This window comes from Alternaria incomplexa, assembly GCF_024043165.1.
Source record: "Alternaria incomplexa strain BMP 0042 chromosome Unknown scaffold_7, whole genome shotgun sequence".
NCBI lineage: Eukaryota > Fungi > Ascomycota > Dothideomycetes > Pleosporales > Pleosporaceae > Alternaria > Alternaria incomplexa.
The window spans coordinates 390245-412102 of record NW_026249856.1 but is presented as its reverse complement, the minus strand read 5'-3'; the positions used below and the strand labels follow the sequence as shown (position 1 = coordinate 412102).

At 54.8% G+C, this 21858-nt stretch overlaps 8 protein-coding genes across 8 annotated transcripts; 4 read left to right on the top strand and 4 right to left on the bottom strand.

Annotated features, from left to right (window-relative positions):
- Nucleotides 1-410: 410 nt before the first annotated feature.
- Nucleotides 411-2148, top strand: J4E90_005321 (uncharacterized protein; the record flags this gene model as incomplete). The annotated part of the gene is made up of 3 exons (XM_051434875.1): nt 411-1010; nt 1082-1681; nt 1750-2148. The coding sequence occupies 3 exons, from the start codon at nt 411-413 to the stop codon at nt 2146-2148; spliced, it is 1599 nt and encodes a 532-aa protein (XP_051290899.1).
- Nucleotides 2149-2875: 727 nt separating this feature from the next.
- On the top strand, nt 2876-4779 carry J4E90_005320 (uncharacterized protein; the record flags this gene model as incomplete). Its single annotated transcript, XM_051434874.1, has 3 exons — nt 2876-2974; nt 3178-4687; nt 4742-4779. 3 exons carry the CDS (start codon nt 2876-2878, stop codon nt 4777-4779), a joined length of 1647 nt encoding a protein of 548 aa, XP_051290898.1.
- A 287-nt stretch (nt 4780-5066) lies between these two features.
- Nucleotides 5067-5540, bottom strand: J4E90_005319 (uncharacterized protein; the record flags this gene model as incomplete). The annotated part of the gene is made up of 1 exon (XM_051434873.1): nt 5067-5540. The coding sequence occupies one exon, from the start codon at nt 5538-5540 to the stop codon at nt 5067-5069; it is 474 nt and encodes a 157-aa protein (XP_051290897.1).
- Nucleotides 5541-6261: 721 nt separating this feature from the next.
- Nucleotides 6262-7980, bottom strand: J4E90_005318 (uncharacterized protein; the record flags this gene model as incomplete). Its single annotated transcript, XM_051434872.1, has 4 exons — nt 6262-7134; nt 7187-7701; nt 7753-7915; nt 7963-7980. The coding sequence occupies 4 exons, from the start codon at nt 7978-7980 to the stop codon at nt 6262-6264; spliced, it is 1569 nt and encodes a 522-aa protein (XP_051290896.1).
- Nucleotides 7981-8518: 538 nt separating this feature from the next.
- On the top strand, nt 8519-9070 carry RBM8A (RNA-binding protein 8A; the record flags this gene model as incomplete). Its single annotated transcript, XM_051434871.1, has 2 exons — nt 8519-8770; nt 8837-9070. The coding sequence occupies 2 exons, from the start codon at nt 8519-8521 to the stop codon at nt 9068-9070; spliced, it is 486 nt and encodes a 161-aa protein (XP_051290895.1).
- A 772-nt stretch (nt 9071-9842) lies between these two features.
- On the bottom strand, nt 9843-10892 carry J4E90_005316 (uncharacterized protein; the record flags this gene model as incomplete). Its single annotated transcript, XM_051434870.1, has 1 exon — nt 9843-10892. One exon carries the CDS (start codon nt 10890-10892, stop codon nt 9843-9845), a length of 1050 nt encoding a protein of 349 aa, XP_051290894.1.
- Nucleotides 10893-12227: 1335 nt separating this feature from the next.
- J4E90_005315 (uncharacterized protein) lies at nt 12228-15797 on the top strand (the record flags this gene model as incomplete). The annotated part of the gene is made up of 1 exon (XM_051434869.1): nt 12228-15797. The coding sequence occupies one exon, from the start codon at nt 12228-12230 to the stop codon at nt 15795-15797; it is 3570 nt and encodes a 1189-aa protein (XP_051290893.1).
- An 803-nt stretch (nt 15798-16600) lies between these two features.
- On the bottom strand, nt 16601-20739 carry J4E90_005314 (uncharacterized protein; the record flags this gene model as incomplete). Its single annotated transcript, XM_051434868.1, has 4 exons — nt 16601-16674; nt 16729-17126; nt 17180-17429; nt 17478-20739. 4 exons carry the CDS (start codon nt 20737-20739, stop codon nt 16601-16603), a joined length of 3984 nt encoding a protein of 1327 aa, XP_051290892.1.
- Nucleotides 20740-21858: the final 1119 nt, after the last annotated feature.

Sequence of the window (21858 nt, the reverse complement as noted above, 5' to 3'; positions counted from 1 at the left end):
TCGCACGACTAGTTGGTTTCCCCGCATTCGACTAAGGGCTTAGTGGCATGCCTCCAGACTGGTTCACTTCGGCCTCATTCCACGATGCCTAGAACTATCAAGACCGCAGCGCCTTGGTGGCGCGAGGCACAACAAAACAAAACGAGAAATGAGTGCTTGAATGCGGGACAAGGTAAGGCAAATATGCACATTCACCCTGCTTGGCTTCATCCCGAACCCAATTTTGGCTATTGAAGCGTGCCTGGGAAGATGGGTGAGATCTGAGTAGCTGGGATGGCATGTATCGAAGATAATGTACGTGGCGCGGTGTTGAGGGTATATATGCAACAGTGACCCATGCAGCTCATGGCTTCTTCTTGCAGCGGCATCCCCATTGTCTTTCTTCGCAACAGCAACATCTACCTTTCAAGATGGTATCCTTCCGCCCACCCAAGACCACGCAGAGCGCTGTGCCCCTCAAACCGCCGAAAGGGCACTTCTTCTTCGCTGGCCGTGCCTATCCAAGAGTCGCATGGTGGAAGCGAGCCAACCTCCGCAGACTCTACATCTACATTGTCGTTCTCATCTTAACGAATACCGCCAATGGCTTCGACGGATCCATGATGAATGGTCTTCAGTCTCTGACTTACTGGCAAGACTACTTCGGTGAGCCTCGCGGGGCTATGCTCGGCTTCTTCAACTCATCCATGTCCCTCGGCTCACTCATCGGTCTCTTCTTCACCCCCTACCTCATTGATTGGAAGGGTAGGAAGATTGGTGTGGCGATTGGCTGCGTTATCATGTTGATCGCTGTTGCCATCCAGACTGGAGCGCAGAACATCGGCATGTTCATTGCTGCCAGACTCATCCTGGGTTTCGGAGACACCATCGTTCTTGGATCCGCGCCGTTGTTGATCGCAGAGATCGCTCATCCACAGGATCGTGCTATCTTGGTTACACTCTCTGGTGCGAGCTACCACTCTGGAGCCTTCATCGCATCCTGGGTGACATACGGAACGCTCCAGCTAAAGGTACGTCAACTTCTCACCCTTGTGCATTCTACTGTCTCTCTTTCACAAATAATTCGTCTAACACTTTACAGAGCGACTGGTCATGGCGACTCCCATCTCTTCTGCAGTCGATCTGCTCCCTCATTATCCTCGGCTTCATTTTCTTCATGCCCGAGTCCCCACGTTGGCTGTGCAACAAAGACCGCCACGAGGAAGCCCTTGCCATGTTCGCCCGCTGGCACGGCGAAGGCAACGCTGACGACGAGTTTGTTCAACTGGAATACGCCGAAGTGCGCGCTGCCATTGCTCTTGACAGGGAGCACAACCGAACCAGCTGGTCCGACTTCCTGAAGACCAAAGGCAACCGCAAGAGGATCATTATCATCACTGCTATTGGTTTCTTCAGTCAATGGAGTGGTAACGGTCTGATCTCGTATTACCTCAAGTATGTCATGGACAACGTTGGTCTCACAGATCCCCAGACACAACTTGGGATCAATGGCGGCATGAAGACCTTGGCGCTGTGCGAGAACTTCCTCTTTGCCTTCTTGGTTGACAAACTTGGTCGACGTCCGATCTATCTTATCTCCACGATCGGAACGTTCGTCATGTTCAACATCTTCACAATCATCTCTGCCCGATACGACATCGAGCCTCGGGCCCCTCTCGGCAAAGGCTTCATCGTCAGTATTGTAAGTTTTACCTGCTACTCCTCGACCGTTGGACCGACCGAGAACGCTATGCTGACCTTGACATGCAGTTCTTCTACGGTATCTTCTACGATATCAAGTCCGGTATCATGGCAGGATACACTACTGAGATCCTGCCATATGGTCTTCGCGCCAAGGGATTCACATGGCTCAACTTCTGCGTTACAGCAGCTCTCTTCTTCAACCAGTTCGTCAACGGCATTGCGCTCGACGCACTCGCGTGGAAGTACTACATCTGCTACTGCGTCTTCCTCGCTTTTGAGATCGGAGTCATCTACTTCTGCATTGTAGAAACCAGGTACACGCCCATGGAGGAAATCGCCAAGTTCTTCGATGGCGACGATGCTGTTGATGTCGGCGAGGCTGCGTTGATGGACGTCAAGGAGCAGGGTATTGCGCGTGGAGAGAAGGACGGGTCTGTGTCGCACATCGAGGAGATTACAAAGTAAGAGGGCTGCGTCGCTGAGCTGGGTAGCGTGTATGTGATGCCGGACAATTCGTTACGCTGAAATGATACGTATCAAACTTGATGAGCAACCTCTGTGCCAAATTCTCGCCTTCAGCGGGCGACTGATCTCACCTAATGCGATGGTTCAGTTGCTGTCGCACGACAGAGTCGACCAGGGTGAACACTGTGCAAAGTTCAAAAGCAGATTGCGCGCACGAAAGCAGTGTCATGGTGCAGGGAATAGGGTTCTAGTACAGCCGATTGGCCTCTGAGGAGACTTCGGCTGGTGACGAGGCGGGGCCGCCTCGCCAACCTCGCGACATCACGATACATCCTAGCAAGGCTTGACCGCGTCATGCTCAGCACACAACACAGCTTCGAGCGCGCATTACCGCACGTAAGGCAGTCAGTCGCATCGTACATGGCGCTACCAGGCCTCCCACCAAGCACCCGAGCCAGAAAAGCTTGCTGTCCGCCACTGCCAACGGCCCAGCAGGTGCCGATCACCGTATCTCCTGCTTGTTCGAGCATCGTACTTGCGCTAGCACAGGCGCACTACTTTATCCACCTTCCCTAAACATGGTTGTCCCTCGCATAGATGATAATGAAATGGCCGGGTAGCTATCACCGGCGTCATAACTCTGTTCTCTCGTGTTGGGGCAGATATATAGGCGAGCGCTGCCTGACGTGCGCCGTTGCCAGCGACTACGCATCGTCCTACCGGTACCATGCGTTTCTCAATTGCTGTCGCAGCGATCCTAGGCGGCCTTCAGGCTGCTTCTGCGCTCAAGCTTTCGCCCAGAAATGCGGTGGAGAGGGAAGAGCAGGTAAGCACCATTTTTTCTGTTTGTTACATCGATGTAGCGACTGTGCCTCTCTGCATTCAATTGCTTCATGCCTTTCTGCAATATGCACGAGAGGTATGAAAGTATCGATAGGGCCTTTTCGGCATGGAACATCAACATGCGACGAATATCTCATACCTCGGAGATGAGCTGGTGGTAAGCAAATGAAGCTGACACGATATCAGGTGCAAGCTGCACGGACGCGTCGCAGCCTGACCAAGCGCGAAGACACCGATCCCACGTTGCTATACCCGGAGTACAACATCTCTGTGCCAGTCGACTTCTTCCACAACGAGACACGGTACGAGCCTCATAGCAACGGTTCTTTCAACTTGAGGTACTGGTTCGACGACACGTACTACAAGCCTGGCGGACCGGTCTTTGTACTTCTTGGCGGAGAAACCGATGGAGAGGGTCGTCTCACCTTCCTCCAGAAGGGAATTGTCCACCAGGTCATCAAGGCTACCAACGGTCTCGGTGTCATTCTTGAGCACCGTTACTATGGCAAATCTTTCCCGGTTCCCGATCTGACGACACCGAACATGCGATTCTTGTCGACTGAGCAAGCGCTTGCTGAGGTTGATTACTTCGCTAGGAATGTGAAGTTCGAAGGCATTGACGCGGACCTGACTGCGCCGAACACCCCATGGGTCGTTTACGGCGGTTCATACGCTGGTGCCCAGGCCGCATTCTTGCGAGTTGTATACCCAGAGACTTTCTGGGGCGCAATCTCTTCTTCTGGTGTAACTGTTGCGATCTACGACTACTGGCAGTACTTTGAGCCAGCTAGGCTATACGGTCCTCCAGACTGCATGAAGAACACGCAACTCCTAATTGACGTTGTTGATGGCATTCTTATCCGCCAGAACGACACCTCCAAGGTTCAGGCACTCAAGGATGTCTTTGGCATGGGCGGTGTTACTGACAACCGTGATTTCGCTGGCCAGATTACTGGTGTCTACGGCCTGCAAAGCACCAACTGGGATCCTGAGGAGAACTCGCCCTCTTGGTTCAACTACTGCCAGAACATTACCGCAGAAGAGCCCGCAGGCGAGAACCTGCGCCCAGCGGTTGCGGAACTCGTTTCGGCGGCCGGCTACACCAACGACACCGCCGTGCAGAACATCACCCTCAACGCTATTGCTTGGCTCAACAGCACAGCTCTCTCTGGATGGCGCCGTTCGAATAGGACTCAGGACTCGTACTTCACCCAGCTCAACGTTACTGCGCTCCAGCAATACACTTCTATCGAAGACTACGGCGCTGTGAGCTGGAGCTACCAAGTCTGCACAGAGTGGGGTTACATCCAAACCGGAAACACACCCGCTGATATCATGCCGCTCATCTCACGTACCCTCGATGTAGAGTACCTGACCTTCTTCTGCCGCGCACAATTCGGCATCAACCACCCTCCGGAGATTGAGCGTGTCAACAAGTACGGAGGCTACGACATCGACTACGAGCGTCTTGCCCACCTCGGAGGTAACGCGGATCCGTGGAGGCCAGCAACCCCATTGTGGTACCCCGATAGCAGGAACAGCACGACGGAGCGCCCGTGGCATCTGATCAGCCACGGTGTGCACCACTGGGAGGAGAATGGTATCTTTGAGAACCAGACAACTCCTGATCTGCCACCACCGCAGGTCGTCTATGCGCAACAGTTCCTGAAGAACTTTGTCGTAGACTGGCTCGAGGGTAAATTTTCGAAACTACACGAATTTGTCTGATCCACCCACTAACGAGACGTAGAGTTCGAGAACCAGAAGGAACACATGGAGCTGCGCTAAGCCTGAAAGGCCCTCGCTGTTCAAGTTCATAGCTCTACACCGTCTTGCTATACAAGACCTAAAAGCCTAGCCTTTAGGTCACGTCAGCTTCGGTCCATCACTATCAACAAATCATATCAATTCTTTGCAAACATCAGCTTACCCCCGTGAACCCATGAGATGCAAGCCGCGCGTTATGCTGAAGCCCATTAAGATAGTGTGGTTGAAACTATATGTTCATCAACCGCTAACTATGCCCATATAAACATGCTCTCGATTCCCATCCCTCAATTCTTTCTCTAATACCTCTACGCCACAGTATTCTGAATCCACCCCTGTCCCTCACTCTCCACAACCTCACCCCCCGTACTCTCGCCCACCCTAACCGTAACATTAAACCCCGTAACCGTCGCACCCCCACTAGCCCCATACAACGAATAAATCCCCGCATTCAACAGAATATCCTTGCCCTGATACGCGTCCATCGCCAATCCCGCGGGTACAGTTGCAGTAATAGTAACGTTTTCCTGCCCCTGGTTGCTCTTCTCAGGACCGAGGTATGCGGATTGCGTGAAGGATCCGAGGGTGCCCGGGTAGCCGGGGGCGAGCGAGAAACCCCATGCGACGGCGACGTCGGCGACGGATTGGATGTAGCCTTCTGAGAGGAGGGTGAGCGTGAAGGTGCTGTTGGGGGCGAGGGTGGATGGCGCGGCGATGCCGATGAGGCGGCTGGATGCGAGGGTCGCGGATGTGAGAGCTGTTGTGAGGGTGGAGAAACGCATTTTGGTGGTTGACTAGGTAGACACCGGAGTTTGGTGATGCGTGATGTTCGTTTAGGAGGTAGAAATTGTTGTGATGTGGTTTTGTACGCAAGACGGAATTCGCTCGGTGAGGTGATGTAAGATGGGTTATATACCTCCTCCCTCTCCGCTACTTATAATAGCAAAGCATCTACCGAAAGCGGACCGATACTACTGAAAGCTCCCACCATCTCATATCGCATCATACCATGCAGCGTCACCTTTCTCCACAAAAGCTCTGGTGTCGGAAGATTGTTGTGCGAATTGTCCTGGTCATGGGCTCGTGCAGATCTCCCGGCGCAGCCACGGCGACCACTCGGGCGGTGTGTAAACTGCCGATCCCTTCGACATGGTCGCTATTTTGAGCGGGATACGAGGATGGTCGAGCCGTAGGTTCCGAATTGTTGTACGAAAAGTATGGTGTTTTGGAGAGGGTACGTCATGCCGGTTAGTGGAAGCGGAGTGGACGTGGTGGAGCTCGTACAAGTGGCGGAAATAACGTCATTTCGACTTAGGATCCCCTTTCGTCACGACACGAATCTCGTATTGTTGAACTTTTGCATTAGCAACCACACACTTTTACGGTGCTGCCTTCCACCTCTTATAGAAAACTGTAGGAATTTAGAATAGACTGATTTGCTATTGCTATGGAAACCACGCTATTTAACAATCATGAAGAAGAGAAACATCCAAACCGGCTGCTTTAGATCTTGTAATTCTTGCCATATACCTCTTTTTGGCTCGTTGCAGGCTTCCACTCAAAGTGGTGCTTGCCCTCCATTGGCTTCTTGACATTCGCGTCTGTATCACCCTTCTTGTCGAACATGTGGCTACCAAAGTAGTCAAGCTCGGCTTCGTAGAATGACGTGGGCAGGTCGGTACCGCTAGCGACCTTGAAGTACTCCAGGGTAGCACTGATGGCCGGTACGACTTGGTCGGTTTCTACAGCCTTGGCGACTATCCGACGAAGTGCGGGGAAGCAATTCTTGACGTCCTTGGCCACGCGAGTCGAGAAGTTGAGGTTGAGGTTTTCCGGAGATGGATTGGATTTGAGGATCGGCGCGAGAATCTCATCGGAGATGTAGTCTGCTTGGATAATACATCCTCCGCGCCAGATCTGCCAGACTTGCGAGTAGTCAATTTCCCATTTGTTCTCCTGGTCTGCTTTCGCAATGACATTCATGCCTTGGATGTAGCTGGCGAGGCACGACGCATATGTTGCCTGTCTGAGATCTTCGAGGAAAGCCTTCTTGTCCGTAATGTTCAGTTGACTAGGGGGGAAGCCTCCGTCGGCGGCTTTGCTGGCTTGCTCACGATCACCGCGGAAAGCGGATGCGAGGCGGAACGCATGCGAAATGTTGAGAGTGAAGGCCGGGACGTGACGCTCGATAGCTTCAGTGTTGCTCCACACACCAGTACCCTCCTCGCTAGTGACATCCTGGACCACCTTGTCGAGGACTTCCGAAATGACAAGAGGAGGTAATTGGGTATCTTTCTGGTTTGCTTGGTTGGGCTTATCGCTTGAGTCGCGTTTGTGGGATAGATCTGCGCCAATGGAAACGAGGAAAGTGCCGCGCTATTCGCAAGTCAGTTCAGTAAATCCATAATGTCTTGAGTCGTGAACATACCAGTTCGCCTTCTGAGTTCCACTGAGAGAGAACATCGCCAATCTCTTCGTACCCCATTCCCATCTTTCGCATGATGCCCCAGGCCTCACAGATAGCGCTCATCATGCCATGCTCGATACCGTTGTGCATCATCTTCACGTAATGTCCTGCTCCACCCTTGCCGATGACACCCACGCAAGGTTTCTCGTCCTTGTCTTTGGCTGCGACCTTCTCCAGCAACGGAAGGACTTCTTTGAGCGCAGAGATGTCACCGCCAGGACACATGGAAGGTCCAGCTCTTGCTGCCTGGTATCCACCACTGACACCACAGCCAATGTATCGGATGCCAGTGCCCTTGCACTTCTCCTGTCGCCGCTCGGTGTTCTGGAAGTGTTCGTTTCCGCAGTCTAGGATGATATCGTCGCGGGAGAGATGTGGCTCCAGACCTTCAAGGACTTTGTCCCCGACGCCGCCATGTGGGAGAGAGAAGACGAGTAAGCGTGGTGTGGAGAGTGATTTGCAGAGGGTATCGTAGTCTGTTACCGCATTAGTCTTGGAGTGCATCGACGTCCAAGGATTCCGCCTACCATTGAATTTCTCAACTTTTCCGTTGTAGCCTTGCTTCTCAGCCTTCTCAATGACTGCATCCATTGCCTGCTCTGAAGGGTCTGAAAGCGAAACATTGACACCGTCCTCGGCGAAAAGCAGGGCCATTCCACCGCCCATGCTTCCGCATCCGATCATGGCGATCTAACATAATCAGTTCTGCTAGGAATCACATGAAGAACGGGACATACATTTGTGAACTTGGACATGATGTTAGTTGAGGTTCTCCTCTTCTTGTCGTGAACGGAGAGATATCAAAAGCGAGCAGCCTAGGATGACAATATACAAGTATGTGAGGGAGGAGAAGGACGGGAGCGTCGGATCGGCGTAGTGTACGAGATTGTCGAGAAACTGGAGCATGATGAAAGGCGCGGGTCAAGGGCGTGTCATATAACAATTGAGTGACGTCGGCGGGGGTGTAGCTGGACCTAGCTCACTGCTAAAGAATGGCTGGACGGTGGCCCTTTTGTCTGCTTCTTTCCGACAGTGCCGTGAGGGGTGGGGTCGTCAGCCATGATGTATGCAGGAAACAGGCACTGCATGTAAGCGTCGGACTTGGGGCCAGACACAGGGCAGGCGCGTTGAGAGAGAGAGCGAACCTGGGTCGCGTAAGTTGGGATGGAGCCGCTCTTCCACTAGCGCGAACCGCCTCGACTACGGAAACATTTGGCGACGCCGAGAGCTCAACAACGCCCTCACCACGATATCCAGTCTACACCACCCACCGACCAATTACATTCTGCGACCATGGCCGACACCACAGAAACCATGGACATTGACCAGCCCGACGTCGCGACTGACGCCAAGCCGACCACCGACAGCAACGACGCGCGCACCCAGGCAGGCGCGACAGCTGTGCGCTCCATCGAGGGCTGGATCATCATTGTCACCAATGTGCACGAGGAATGTACCGAGGAGGATCTTCAGGACATGTTCGGCGAGTTTGGTACCATCAAGAATCTGCACATGAACTTGGACAGGAGGACGGGTTACGTCAAGGTACGCGCCTGAAATTGGTGGTTGTGACGAGGAAGGAAAGAGCGATGGGGGACTGACATCACACAGGGCTACGTGCTCATCGAGTATGCTACTTTGGAAGAAGCGAACGCCGCTGTCAAGGGCGCCAACGGCGAAGAATTTCTCGAGCAGAAGGTTACCGTCGACTTCGCCTTTGTACGACCACCGCCAGCCAGCAAAGGACGGGCGCGCGACCACGACAGGCGCCAAAGCGGACGTGGGGCCGGAAGAGCCAGGAGCAGGAGTCCTGGACGCGACGGAGACGATATGGACGACGAGTAGTTCCTAGGCGGAAGTGGCATTCAAGCCGCTTGATTTGTTAAACATGCTCTCGTAAGCACCAGGGAGAACAGAAGGGTATGGTCCAAGAAGTCCAGCATCTGCTGCGCTCGCCATTCAGAGCTGTCTCGCAATACTAGCTCCCCGGCTTACCTCCGCGTGGGGTAGGCCGGGCTTCCACATGATCACTGTAAGTGCGCAACGATTACGACTTGCATTGGCCTGGACTAATCCATCTACAGATTATCCCGCCTATGTTTGACAAAACGTGACCACACCGTCTCGCCGCTCCGGTAGTAATAGCCACGACACATCCGGTCTACATGACGTCTTTTGAATCGGGTGTGCCCATGGCCGACCGCGCCTGCGCATCGTTCGAGCTCTCCACTTCAACGTCTCCGTGTGCCCGGTCCTCAACTGTAGCTACCAGGAACTTCCTAGTACTATCACACCTCACAACTTCGCAGATTCTGAGTAGCTCGCCTCATACTACGAGGCGCCTGTACCACGAGAACCACGAAGCCACTGGTCTATGTGAGACCAGAACACATTGTAGCACGCGAAACATAGTATAACTTGCCTGCTCGCACTCTCCAAATCTTCTTTCTTTATCTCCATCCGTCAATCAGAATTACAACATGCTCTTTTCCAACTCCTCCCTCACCCACCCATAGCGAGCCGAGATGTCTACGATTCCAACGATACCTAGGTAAAGCAAAAGATCATCTCCTGGTGGATCTATGATAACGCCTGTAGACATCACACCACTCCCTACTCAAAACTCCAACACGACCTTCCCCACACTCTTCCCACCCTCAATAATCCCATGCGCCTCTCTCAGCCCCTGCTCATCCATCCTCAACCTCCGCCTACAATGACACTTCACCGTCCCCTGATCCAGCAACCCCGCCAATTCCTCCAGTATCCGCCCATGACTCTCCACATCAACACCATAATACGGTTTCGTGCCCAGCAACGCCCACACAAACGTCAGACTCTTTGCCATGAACTCCGTGCCGTACATGGGCATCTCTTTGTCTTGAACAATAGAGCAGACTTTTCCGAAAGGAGCGCAGATTTTGGCTGCGGGGGCGAGATAGCCGGATGTAGGTGTGTGCGTGATGAAAATGTATTTGATCGGTACATCCAGCTTCAACTTCTCAACTTCGTCCGCGAGGTCGTTGTGGTGGTTAATCGTATGCGTAGCACCTCCTACGTCTTTTGAGAAAGCGACTGTCTCTTCTCTAGACGCCGTGGTGACTACAACGGGTAAGTCGAGTACCCTCCGTGCAATCTGACTCGCCACACTGCCCACGCCTCCCGCGCCGTTGATGATCAAAATACCAGCTTTCTCACCCTTTTGTATCTCCATCCGCTCGACTAGTGCTTCGTAAGCCGTTATCCACGTCAACGGCATAGCAGCCGCTTCTCCCCAATCCAAACTCTTTGGCTTGAGCGCCACGGCTCGCGAATCGACTAACTGATACTCTGCATTACTGCCTTGACGGATTGGGGAACCGGCGTAGTAGACTTCGTCGTCGGGTTTGAAATTCTGGACGGAAGATCCGACGCTTTCGATTGTGCCGGCGCCGTCGAAACCGAGGATTTGCGGGAGTGCAGGCGTGCGTGAAAAGTAGTCTGGGTAGTCGTCGTAGGTGCCGGCGCGGACTTTTGTGTCGACGGGGTTGATGGAGCAGGCGCGGAGGCGGACGAGAATGTCGTGGCCTTGGGGAGAGGGAGGTCTGGGGACGGAAATGGATTGCAGGTTTGTGATGGGGCCATATTCGGTGACTGCGATGGCGTGCATTTTGTCGTCAGATGTCATTATCTGCTATGGTTTGTAGGAAGTTCTTTGTTATTGTGAGAAAGCATGGTTCTGGTTGTGTTCATCTTTTATCTTGTGGTTTCTCTAGACTCCACTGTTTGGAGCCTCGCACGTAAAGATGCCATCAGAGGTTGATGACGTCACGCATATGCTTCTACTTCGATATGAAGATGTCTGATGTCCCATTGTCAGCTTTGGCCGAGTTATTCCCGACTCCATGAGACGATGCCTTAGTCGCGATGGGTACTTGACGTGTCGTAGCACGGCACATGTACTGTGGTGTCTAGGAAGAATCTGTGCGCTGGGAGGACCCGATCTCGGGAGATAGTCCAACGGCTGTGACCGAGACTTGTACTGTGGCTTATGCACCTGAAACCTGTGCAATTGGAATAAGTAGCTAAATAGTTGAGGCTGTCTGGATCCCTCAGGTAGGCGCCTGGGCTGTAATGCAGGCTAGCCACGCTCTAGTAAAAGGTACAAAGGTACTTTGGCACATGATCGCGAGTCGATGCAGGCCGGGGAGTACCGTCACATACGTGGTGCACGGAAAGAGGGGTTGCCTGCCGTAGACGCAGGCTGGGACGAGAGGAGGTGTAGTGCAGAAAAGCGTTGTGTTCCGTGGGGATGACTGGTGGGATCGGGGACTTAACCCTGCGATGGAGCGAATGAGCTCATGGTGAAGCATTAGCTGCTACGGCCGTCTCCAACCACAGCGCCTTCCCATAGTAATGCCCGGAGTGATAATTGTTGCTTTTCTCGATAGATAGTCGCCACCACGGCATCTTCCCGATTTTCCAAGGACCGCTCCAGGAGAGAGATTCTTTAGACCATTTGGACCCCAAGCCGCTACCTCGCCGTCGCCCGAAGCTTGGAAAGCCACCAATTCGGCGCGCATCGATTATTGCGCAGTGACCTGCTCCTTCCGCAGACGACCCTCCCGTCTCCAAATTCGCTGCCCTCGCCCTATCGCACCGCCGTATCTTGTTCGCTGGATCCGAGGCCGCCCTAAAATATCGTGACAGTCGAGTCTCCATCGTGCGCCCGCTTAATCGCATCGTGAACGGTTCTCTTGGCACTGCAATCCCGAGGCTGCCTGCGTCACCACCCACCGCCCTGCGCCCACGGCAGCCTGCATACCTCTTGAGCGCTGCGACTGGTGGAAAGCGACATCAGCGTCGCATGTAGAAGAACACTGCCGTCTTGCGCTCGCGGGTCATGGCTTCTTCTTAACCGCAGGAAGAGCCACCTTGCACCGGTACACGGGCCAGCAGCGATAGGGACGGCAGACGGGGATAGAGTTTCGAGTGCGCCTTCACTGTGAGGCGCCTGGCCACCATGTCACAACCTCAGTCCGACGTCTATGCCATGCTCGAATCATCCTTCAAGGCCTCGCCGAATCTCCGCCAACCGAAACACCTGCCGCGCCGTAGCGACGACTACCGCACCTACTCGAGAGCTGCAGCGCCCCTTAAGCGCGACTACTCCTATACTACACAAGCGACCGACGACACGGATTCGATAGCCGACAGCGAGCACAATACACCGCTCCAGTCTCCAGGCGCATTGCCGGGAGCTGACAGCGGCCTCCCGCCTACTCCGCCCACAGCTTCCCAGGACGGAAGAACTGCACAGATGCCCGAGCAACCGCTACATGCCGACAGCGTAAGGAACTCGATTATATCGCAGAAATCGTCTCTCAGCACGCCGGTCAATGCGCGCAGTCCTCCCACGCCCGATCCCAGTCCTCCGCGAACCAACGCCTCCAACGGCACCAATGGCACGACTGCGACGCTCGAACGGCCCCCGATATACACATATCCCTCTTCGCGCGCGGATTCCTTCCAGACCGCCAGAGAGGACCCTTTCTCCTCGGACCGCGAAGACAGCAGAGCCGCAACACCTGCTAACGACAGGCTGAGTACCGTCGAGGAAGACCGCGGACTGGGCCTGGCGTTCGAGCACGACCAGCATGATGTCACGCCCACGAACAAGCAAGGCCCGTACTTCCCCACTGCTGAACCGGTGGACTCAACGGTCGGTGCTGAAGAGGACAAGGGATCCCAGGTGGTCGAGGATATCCCAGATCGGGAGTGGAACACAGACCTCATGCGGAACGTAACGGTTCGCAGAAAACGCAGAACGCCCTCCAGCACGCCTCGCAAGTCATCCGCTCCAGCGCGTATCCCGTCACCCGTCGCAAAGGCCGTCGAAGAACCCGCGCCCGCCGTCACCATCGTCGAAGCCGCCTCGCCAACCCCAAGCACCCGAGCCCGACGCGCTTCCAGTCTGCGCGAACGCGTCGAAGCCAGCCACAACAGTCCCGTCACGCCCTCCATCGAGAACTTTGCGCATTCAATTGGCTGGCCCTCGGAGGGTAGAGGCATGACGGGCGAGAGGCAACGCGACAACACCAACAAGCGACTCTCCACAGCATCAGTGGCCTCGACGGTCGTGTCGGCGTACGTTAATATCACTCCACCGCGACGAAACCCAACACTGCGACACTCTGGGCGGAACATGGCATACAGGAGAGACTACAGTTCACCTGCGAATCTCGGTTCTGAGACCCACTCGAATCGCAACTCAATGATCTCGCAGTACGACGAAGTGCCGCCCCATCGCCTGGTGCACAAGAGGACGAACATCGCCGACAGGAGTGCGAGGTTCAGCACTAACTCGGATGTCGGTTCATCGCGCATCATGTCCCCGTCGCTGTCGTTGCGACAGAGGACTATCGATAGCTCGGCGCATACACTAGCCCATCAAGAGTCGATACGAAACGTACTTCAGCCAGCAGCGGACATAGTTAGTCGGCACAGCACAGTCGCGCGATCAGGCGGTAGCTACCACAAGCGAGTCAACTCGGCGCCGGAAGCCACCAGACGCACGCTGTCTTCGAAGCCAAGGAACTTTACAGAGCTGCGGCCCTCCGAAAGTCCTGCACCGATGGAGGATCCCGTCAAACGGATGTCTGTACGAGCACCATCACCTCCTATGCGAGCTCCATCGCCTCCTGTTCGAGCGCCGTCACCGACCCTATCGCCAAAGCCACGTCGGACGTCACCCACATCGCGCAAGAACAGAAGACAGTCACAAGTGGTTACCGATGTGAAACTGCCGGCGAATCTTGAGAACACACTGCCCAATCTTCCCGATCAGGGCGTAGATGGGCCAGCCGAACGCGATGTCTTCATGGGTGCGAGCCATCCTGTTGAAGAGACTCGTGTGCCGTCTGCGCTGACGGATAGAGTCCGTCTACTACTTGCGGCTCGTGAGACTGCAGAGTCAGCTACTCTTGTTGACTCTAAGCAGAATCCTGCTACATCTGAGAACCTGGAGAAGTTTTCACCGCTAAAAGACACTTCACCTCATCTGCGTCAGGGCGCAAGGCCAGTCTCATGGGCAAAGCGAGCATCTCTCTCTCCCGAGATGGCAGTGCGTCCCATCTTGAAGGATCGCACATCGACGGACGAGGTGAAACGCCGCAGCAACGCATCGCGCCCTGATTCTGGAGACCATGGCCGCGTCAGTTTCGACCAATCCGCTTCTCGGTCTGCTTCGCGGACTGAGGAGCACGCCAATGCTCGGCACCTGTACTCTCAATCGACGCCGTTCTCACAGTTTTCCGATACGGTCGAAGTCACCGAGGCGACTGCTGTGAGCATCTACCCCCACAACAACCACTCGCTGCTCGTTGTACAGCAGTCACGCGGTAATTCACTGTTGCCAGAGCAGCGTCAAATAACTGGCAACACCTATCTCACACCGCAGGACGATCGTGAGGTGCGGAGTACACCCAGTCAGCCATTCGTAGAGGCACCTGAGGCACCTCAACAAGCTCGCGAGGAGGTTGACGAGCCCTACCCCCAGCCCACTCTGACTTTCGAGCCCTCGACACCCCCAACACAGTTCGACCTACCTCAGCCTGATGGTGTAGAATCGCCTCTCACGAACCCCCGAGACCCACCGGAGCCACCCATCATCAAATTTATCCCTCCCACCCCCATGGAAGAACTCGAGAACCAACTGGTACCCCCGCCACCAGGACCACCGGAGCGCTCTGATTCGCACCCCCAGCGCCGATTGTCTGTCCTCCAGCGAGCGCGGCGCTACTCCGACAACCTCATCACACCACTCTTCGGTCGCGCCTCCAACAACCGAACACGGTACACCAGCGACCCATTCAAGCAGCACATCCACCGCAACCCCTCCGTCCCCAGCGTCAACGAAGAGGACGGCACCCTCCACCCCTTCTGGCGCCCCCGCGGCTTCTGGGACGGATTCGAAGACGGCGACTCGGAAGACGACTCGGACGAAGACAACGGCCTCCCTTCCGGCGGCGACACCAGCGACATCGAAGACCCAGAGCCAGAACCCTTACCCTCGCGCCCCCGCCGCGCGAGCACCATCAGCAACAAGCTCAAAGGCGGTTTCCGCGGCAGCGGCGGCTTCCTAATCGGCAACTCCATGGGTCTCGAACGTGCTGGCACGAACAAACGTCGGCACCACATCACCCTCCCTCCTCACTTCCGCACCCCCCGTACAGCGCGCCATCTCGCCTCCCCCGACAAAGTCATAATCCAAGCCCCCACCGCACCTCTCGGCCGCCACCGCAGCGGCGGCATCTCCAAACGCCGCTCAAGCCACGACCTCCGTCGCACAAATTCCCTACCCGACAACGTCTCCACTGTATCCATCGAGTACGAACAGAGTCGGCGTGGTAGGGGGTCCTGGCGCCAGGGCAAGAGTCTGCCCGGCTTAAAGAAATACCACGTCCAATACATTGGTATTTCCGGTGTTAAAGAGAAACTGAGGGAGCGACGGACTGAGAAGAGGCGCGAGAAGATTCGCAGGAGTATTGGGAGTAGATATTATGTTGATCCTGTTGGTACGGGGTCGGTGTGATACCTTCTTCTTCCTTTTTGACATCTTTTGATTTGCGAGAAGGCTTGACTGGCTGGCTGGCGTTTTCCATTTGGTCCTTTTTCAAGTAGTTGGATTCCCCTTATCTCTTCGTCCGAGCACACATATATATTGCATATCCCCCTTACCTCTTTCTTTCTTTTACGACGTCACGACTTGTTCTGCATTTTTGGCTATATACCTGGATAGGTTTGGGACTAGGGCATGGGGTTTTGCTGTTCCATTTTTCTTCATTCGGCTTGCATTTCAGTTTGGGAAGCGGATGTGAGCGTAAGAGCAATTAGGACATAGCTCAGTCGCTTCATCTGTATAGCATACTATCTATACACGTAATACATACTTCACACATTTACCCATTCTGCATCAGTCAACTGCTCAGTCGAGATATCCAGTCGAACAACTCTGCTTCCATTCAGACATCTGTATTTGACAGCGAACACACTCTGGTATATATCGAAACAACCGCTAACAAACATATGCCAACAATGCTTAGAAAGTCCTGACAAGCCAACACCCCGAGTTCCCTACATGCCAATAGTGATATCTCGTGTCACATTTTGCTCCGAAACGCCAAGACAAAAAAAAAAGGGTGAAGGAGAAGCGCCTGTCTTCTTTGTCCAGAAGGGTGTGGAGTAGAAGAGAGAAGAAGAGGAAGGAAATGGGGAAGCGAGCTTCGCGCTTGGTGGTTACAAAGGAAAGTGTCCATCTGTGGTATATGGTGTGTGGTGGTGGTTATGCAAGCCAGCTAGTCTTCCAAGTCCAGCAAGCTGGGAAGGGAAGGGAGTTTATATCTTCCTTCGAACGGTAAATTTGCGCTCCATGGTCGCAGCGGGTAAGGCTTCAGCGAAGGTATCGCGTGCTGTTATTCATATTAGCATTGTCCCTTTTATGAAATGGTGTGGGCATGACTTACTCTCAGCAGAATCAAACATGATGAGAATATCATCATGCTCGCCCGGATACTCAATCTCATCTAGGCAAACAAATCGTCTTTTCGTACCAGACCAACCGGTAAGTCTGCCCTCCGCCTTTTGGATTTTGCCCTCGCCCCTGCGTTCATCGACCGGAAGAGCGAATTTCGCATCGACAAGCTTGAGTCCGAACTGACCGTTCTTGTCAGTCTTTTGGAACGTGTCGGTGAGGCGGAGCTGGAAGTTCATGGCGTCGGCGTGGGAGAAGTCTTCGAAGAAAGCGAGGAGTTGGATGATGTTGTCTTGCTCGACGATTTGGAGTCGGATGCGTGTGGCGGTCCATTGTTTGTATATGGGGACGACCATGCGGCGACGGGAGATGGAGAAGGAGTTTGCGAGACTGGGACAGTGTTAGCTAGGTGTCAGAAGGAACAGTGAGGGGGGTAGACGTACCCGTCGAATTTCACGTGGAAGCCGGTAACAGCCAACTGGAAGGTGTGGAGATCGTTGAAAGAGTTGAAGGTTAGTCGTCGGATTGTCGAGGCGCTTGTGAGTGTCTTCAGAAGCTTGGCTAGTTCGTCGGGGACGGCGGGGTCAGTTCGGCTGCTGTCGACAGCTACAGCCATGTCTTGTTGAGCTTCGCGGAGGAGTGTGAGTTCGGCGGCTCCGTCGACTGGGAGGCGGACTAGAAGTTCGCCAGATCCTGGAAGTCGTTAGTATTGCATTGTTCATCCGAGAAGATTCAACTTACCCAAGTTCATGCGGTCAGAGATGATACCGGCTGTGTGTCGACACATGATCCTCAAACTCTCACTCTTGACAGTGGGTGCTGATTCTAACCCTGCAGCTTCTGGATCCAGGTTCATAACCTTGGCTTCCACCCACTGCAGCTTTTCCAGCACGCGACTACCCTGCGAAGTAAAGCCCTCTGACTGGTCCGCACTCTCAATGTGGAATGCTTTCAGTGCGACTTGAGCGAAGGTAGTCTCGCCTTCTGCGACATTCATGGACGTGAATGTGCCAAAGAGGTCGTTTCGATCCCTGCCACTCTGGAAGACGAGGTGAGCTGCACATGTCCTCAGCTTCTTATCCGCACTCTCTTCACGGAATCGCAGTCTCAACGCCGGAGCTTGGTTAGCTTCGGTGACGTATTCGAAGTTCATGGGCTCCTGCTTTGTTCCGAGCTCATGGTTGATCAAGCTGACTTGCTTGGTTTGCTGCGGCGTAACCAGAACCATACGGTAGCCTCGATGCAATTTCCGCTTTCCTGTGCCTTCACTACTTCGCTCGATCCTTTGGAACACCATCAGCTTGCAGCCTTGAATCCGATCGCCTGGCCATGCTGATGGGTTTGCAGGATCCCGGTAGCTCGCCTCCTGGAGGTACAATTTGCAAGCAAAGCGCTCATCTCTCCGTTCTCGTAGGTCTGACTCGACTCGGTTCGTGTGGTTGACAATAGACCAGAGACTACGGAAGTCACTTTCGTGCAGCGCAAGTGTCAGAACAAACCCGTGCTTCAATTGAACAGTAAGTTGTGAAACCTGCTGCTTCCAGTTGACATCTTTCCAGCCAAGTACTGATCCTGAGCCCACTAAAAGGTTGATGAGGCTGTTTTGGCTACAGATGGCCAACTTGACTTGATACTCGTCCTTAGACCGCATGACAGAAACAACAGCATCCATCGGAATGCGGTCGGTCGCAGGGTCATCGGTCGAGATCGAGGCTTTGACGAACATGCGGAAGTAGCAGAAGTCGGTCTTGGTGTCGGAAAGGGGTATGTACTGGGATAGACTAAACTGGCTGCCGTTAGGAGCAGGGAGCCCGGAGGTTAGCACGCTCGCTGCGTCTGCGGGGAATGTCGGATACTCTTCCCATATCTTCTGGTCTTGTCCCTGGATAAGAGCTTGCGTTGGAGGCATGCTTTGATGCTTCTTCATCGACCCCACAAGCAATTTCAGGTAGTGGGTAATCGCATTCTGTATATCAAACACCTCCGCACTCGCAGGGTCTCCGGCTTGTCTTGCCATGTCGACTTGCGCATCAGGGGACGCGTTGCCATAACCCTGTAAGCTGGGATGGTTCGGAAGGACTTCAGAAATGATCCACCACACTTTGGCTAGGTCGACATGCGGTTGAGCTAGTCGTTCTTGTATCGGTTCGGCAGACTTGGGTTGACTCCTGATCAGGTTCTCCATCCCAGTACGTCCTTTCAAGAACCACCAAGTAGCAACCCTGAGCCATTGCATCGGCGAGTGACTATTGAGGTTGCCTCCGAGCTGAGCTGTCAGCTGGAAGATGCCTCTCATGTGCGTGATGCGCTCGGCAAAGTCCCGGTATGCGGAATCATTTGCAGATCTCGTATCCGAACGAGCGAGAGGAGCAGCGGGTTTGGCGCTGGTACTGGCACCAGATGCGTTTCGTGACGGCAACTGGCTGGGAGGTCCTGAGATGGCGAGAGGCTGGGGAAGTGAAGAAGGCTGCAGTTGAGGTTGAGCGGACGAGAAATAAGATGTACTCGGGGGAAGCTGGGGTGGAGTTGGGAGATTTGGGCTGTCGTCAAGGGCCCCGAAAAGAGCGTTCTCTTTGATCGACGGAATCCGTTGTACGTTCGTATTGATAAAAGGATCCGACCGTGCAGCAGGAGAGGCGCGTGTCTGTGAAGGGGAAAATGCGACATATTGCGATCTAGACGCGGATGGTGGTGATTGCGCTCCCGGCCGTCCTGGGGAGGGCCCACGGGCTCTCGATCGTTCAGGGTCCTCAGTGTCCAGTCTCATCCGAGGAGATCCCCTGGAATCGGACTGTGGTGTCTCTAGAGGTGTTCTGGCTGCGGCCGGTGTGGCATATGAGGAAGGAGGTGTGCCCACGAGGGACTGCTGTGAGCTCGTCTCGGAGTCCCGTCTTTGACCCGAGGCTGCCCGTTGCGATGCCTCATGTAGTGTTCTGCCCTCTTCCGATCGCATCTTTTGTTTCACCCTCGCAGCGAACGAACTCGGGCCGTCGTCCTCCTGCTCAGCCAAATGTCTTTCTGGCATCATGGGCACCGAAGGTATCGCATGCACCGGCGAGGGCAGATCGTCGTCACCCAGAGTACTGAAGCCAGTCTGCGTGCGTTTAAGCGGCTTTGGCTGGAAGTCGTCCTCTTCTTGGATAGTGGGTTCGCGTACTGACATATTCCTCGACATGACAGGTGAGAGATTGTCCGAATCCTGTGAATACACAGAGTCCTCGCTGGTGCTGGGTCGCCTTCCAGGAGGGATAGATATAGGCTCTGGTATTCCGTCAAAGCCAGTGGGCGCCCTGGTGAGGCCCTTTGGTCGGTCTCCCAAGCCCATAGATCCCATGTAGCGCGGCGGTGTGGGTGGCAGTTGCGTAGCGTGGGTGTTGATCTGACCCATCTGCATCTTCTGGCCAAGTGGTGGGGACAGCTCGCCGGGGTTCGTCCGCGTTCTCGTGAGGTTTGTCCTGTACTCGGTCTGCGAGGGGGTCCTGCCTATGCCATTGCTGCGCGCTCCCAGATTTGCATCGTCCTGCGGCGTCTGAGATTGCACCTTCTCCGGTTCCGGGATCGTCGCTGCCTTTTTGTTCTTCGCGACTTCCACAACGGGGTCCTCGCACTCGTCCCCGCCATGGCCTATGACTTCGGGGACTGTGCGCACGAAGCTCACGGTGAAGCCCTTCTTGCGCGTGCCTGTCTTCAGACCGCCGGGCCCTGGGCTCTTTCCGGCAGCAGCAGCGCTGTTCAGGATCGTCTGTGCGCCGGGCCATCGCTGGGCGCTCGCAACGTCTATGCGGGGTCGGAGGAAGGCTGAGGCAGCGGCAGCGGCGTCCTTTTGCTGCTGGGCGGCGCGGTCGGTCGAGGGCTTGAGGAAGTCGTTGATGTCGTGGTCGTCCGAGGGCGGCTTCGTCTTGGGCTGTGTGGCGGCGGCGAGTTCGTTGGTCTTTTCGAAGATCTTGGTCTTCCAGCGGCTCTTGGAGAAGAGCTTACTCCCGGCATCCTGTGCGTCCACCATGGTGCTGCCCGCAGACCAAGACTGGTGCTATCACTGGTGGTGGGAGGGGTCGTGGGTGGTGGAAGAATACGCCGTGAATGGCGGGTGAGGCGCGTCGGGGTGATCGCGTGCCTGGCGTCGAGGCTGCGTGTGTCGTGTTTGCCGTCCCTGGGGCTCAATTGATTATTGGCGGCGGCGACGACGGGCTGGCCAAAGTGTTCCGAGAGTCTGTCACTTCTCTAACAGGGTCCGGCCACATGAAACTGCCTGATGCGAAGAACCAATGCCGCCGTCAGGTATATACAGGTGAAAAGAAAGGCAGATGGGAGGAAAGCCACGAGATGCGGACCAAGCCAGGACCCAACAACGTCGTGGAACCGCCGCTGTAGTTGCGGAGTAGTTTATCAGCTAAATTGCCCAGGGTCGAAGCTAATTGCGCGCCGCCCGCTTATCGTTGCATGCCTGCAGCGGTATCCTAAACTCCTTTTGCGTCTGCTGCCTCGGGCTTTCTCTACACGAGCAAGATTTGCGTAAAGCCGTACAGCGAAATTGCGATTCTGCGTCGCTTGCCGGCTACGGCTATGCTTGGAAACGGCCGTCTGCAGATGTCTCGTGTTCGCAGCGCCAACGTCGACACACCCCACATTCAGCCCACCAGATCCCGTCTGTGCGCCGCGCACTCGGTCCTACATTCACCCAGTTACCACATGCGGTCGTATATAATTCCCTTGGCGGCAGCGCCTGTAGTCTGTGTGCGGCTCAAATATTGACCTTGTTGTATCCGGCGCATCGACAATGACTTCTCCATGTGGTTTCCATTGTCATCTCACCACCAGCACTGCCCGGTCTTCTATGCCCAACGTCTTACTCTATGTACGTAGATCCTGGCCCCAGCTTGTCGAGATCGTCATGACGTGCGTGGCATGTGTTTCACTCTCGTCTTCATGTGCGCACCTCGACAACCCCCTGAGGAACATGGCGACAACAACAACAGACTCCAACTGCTCAACGATACCTCGCTTGCAAGGCTATTGAGAGTCTCCCAAAGGGGAAGACCACAGGATGGGCTATGCCCGAAACAACACTGGAGTTGATAAGGCGCGACAGGGGTAGCGGTTCCTTAGCGTACCGCAAGCCTCG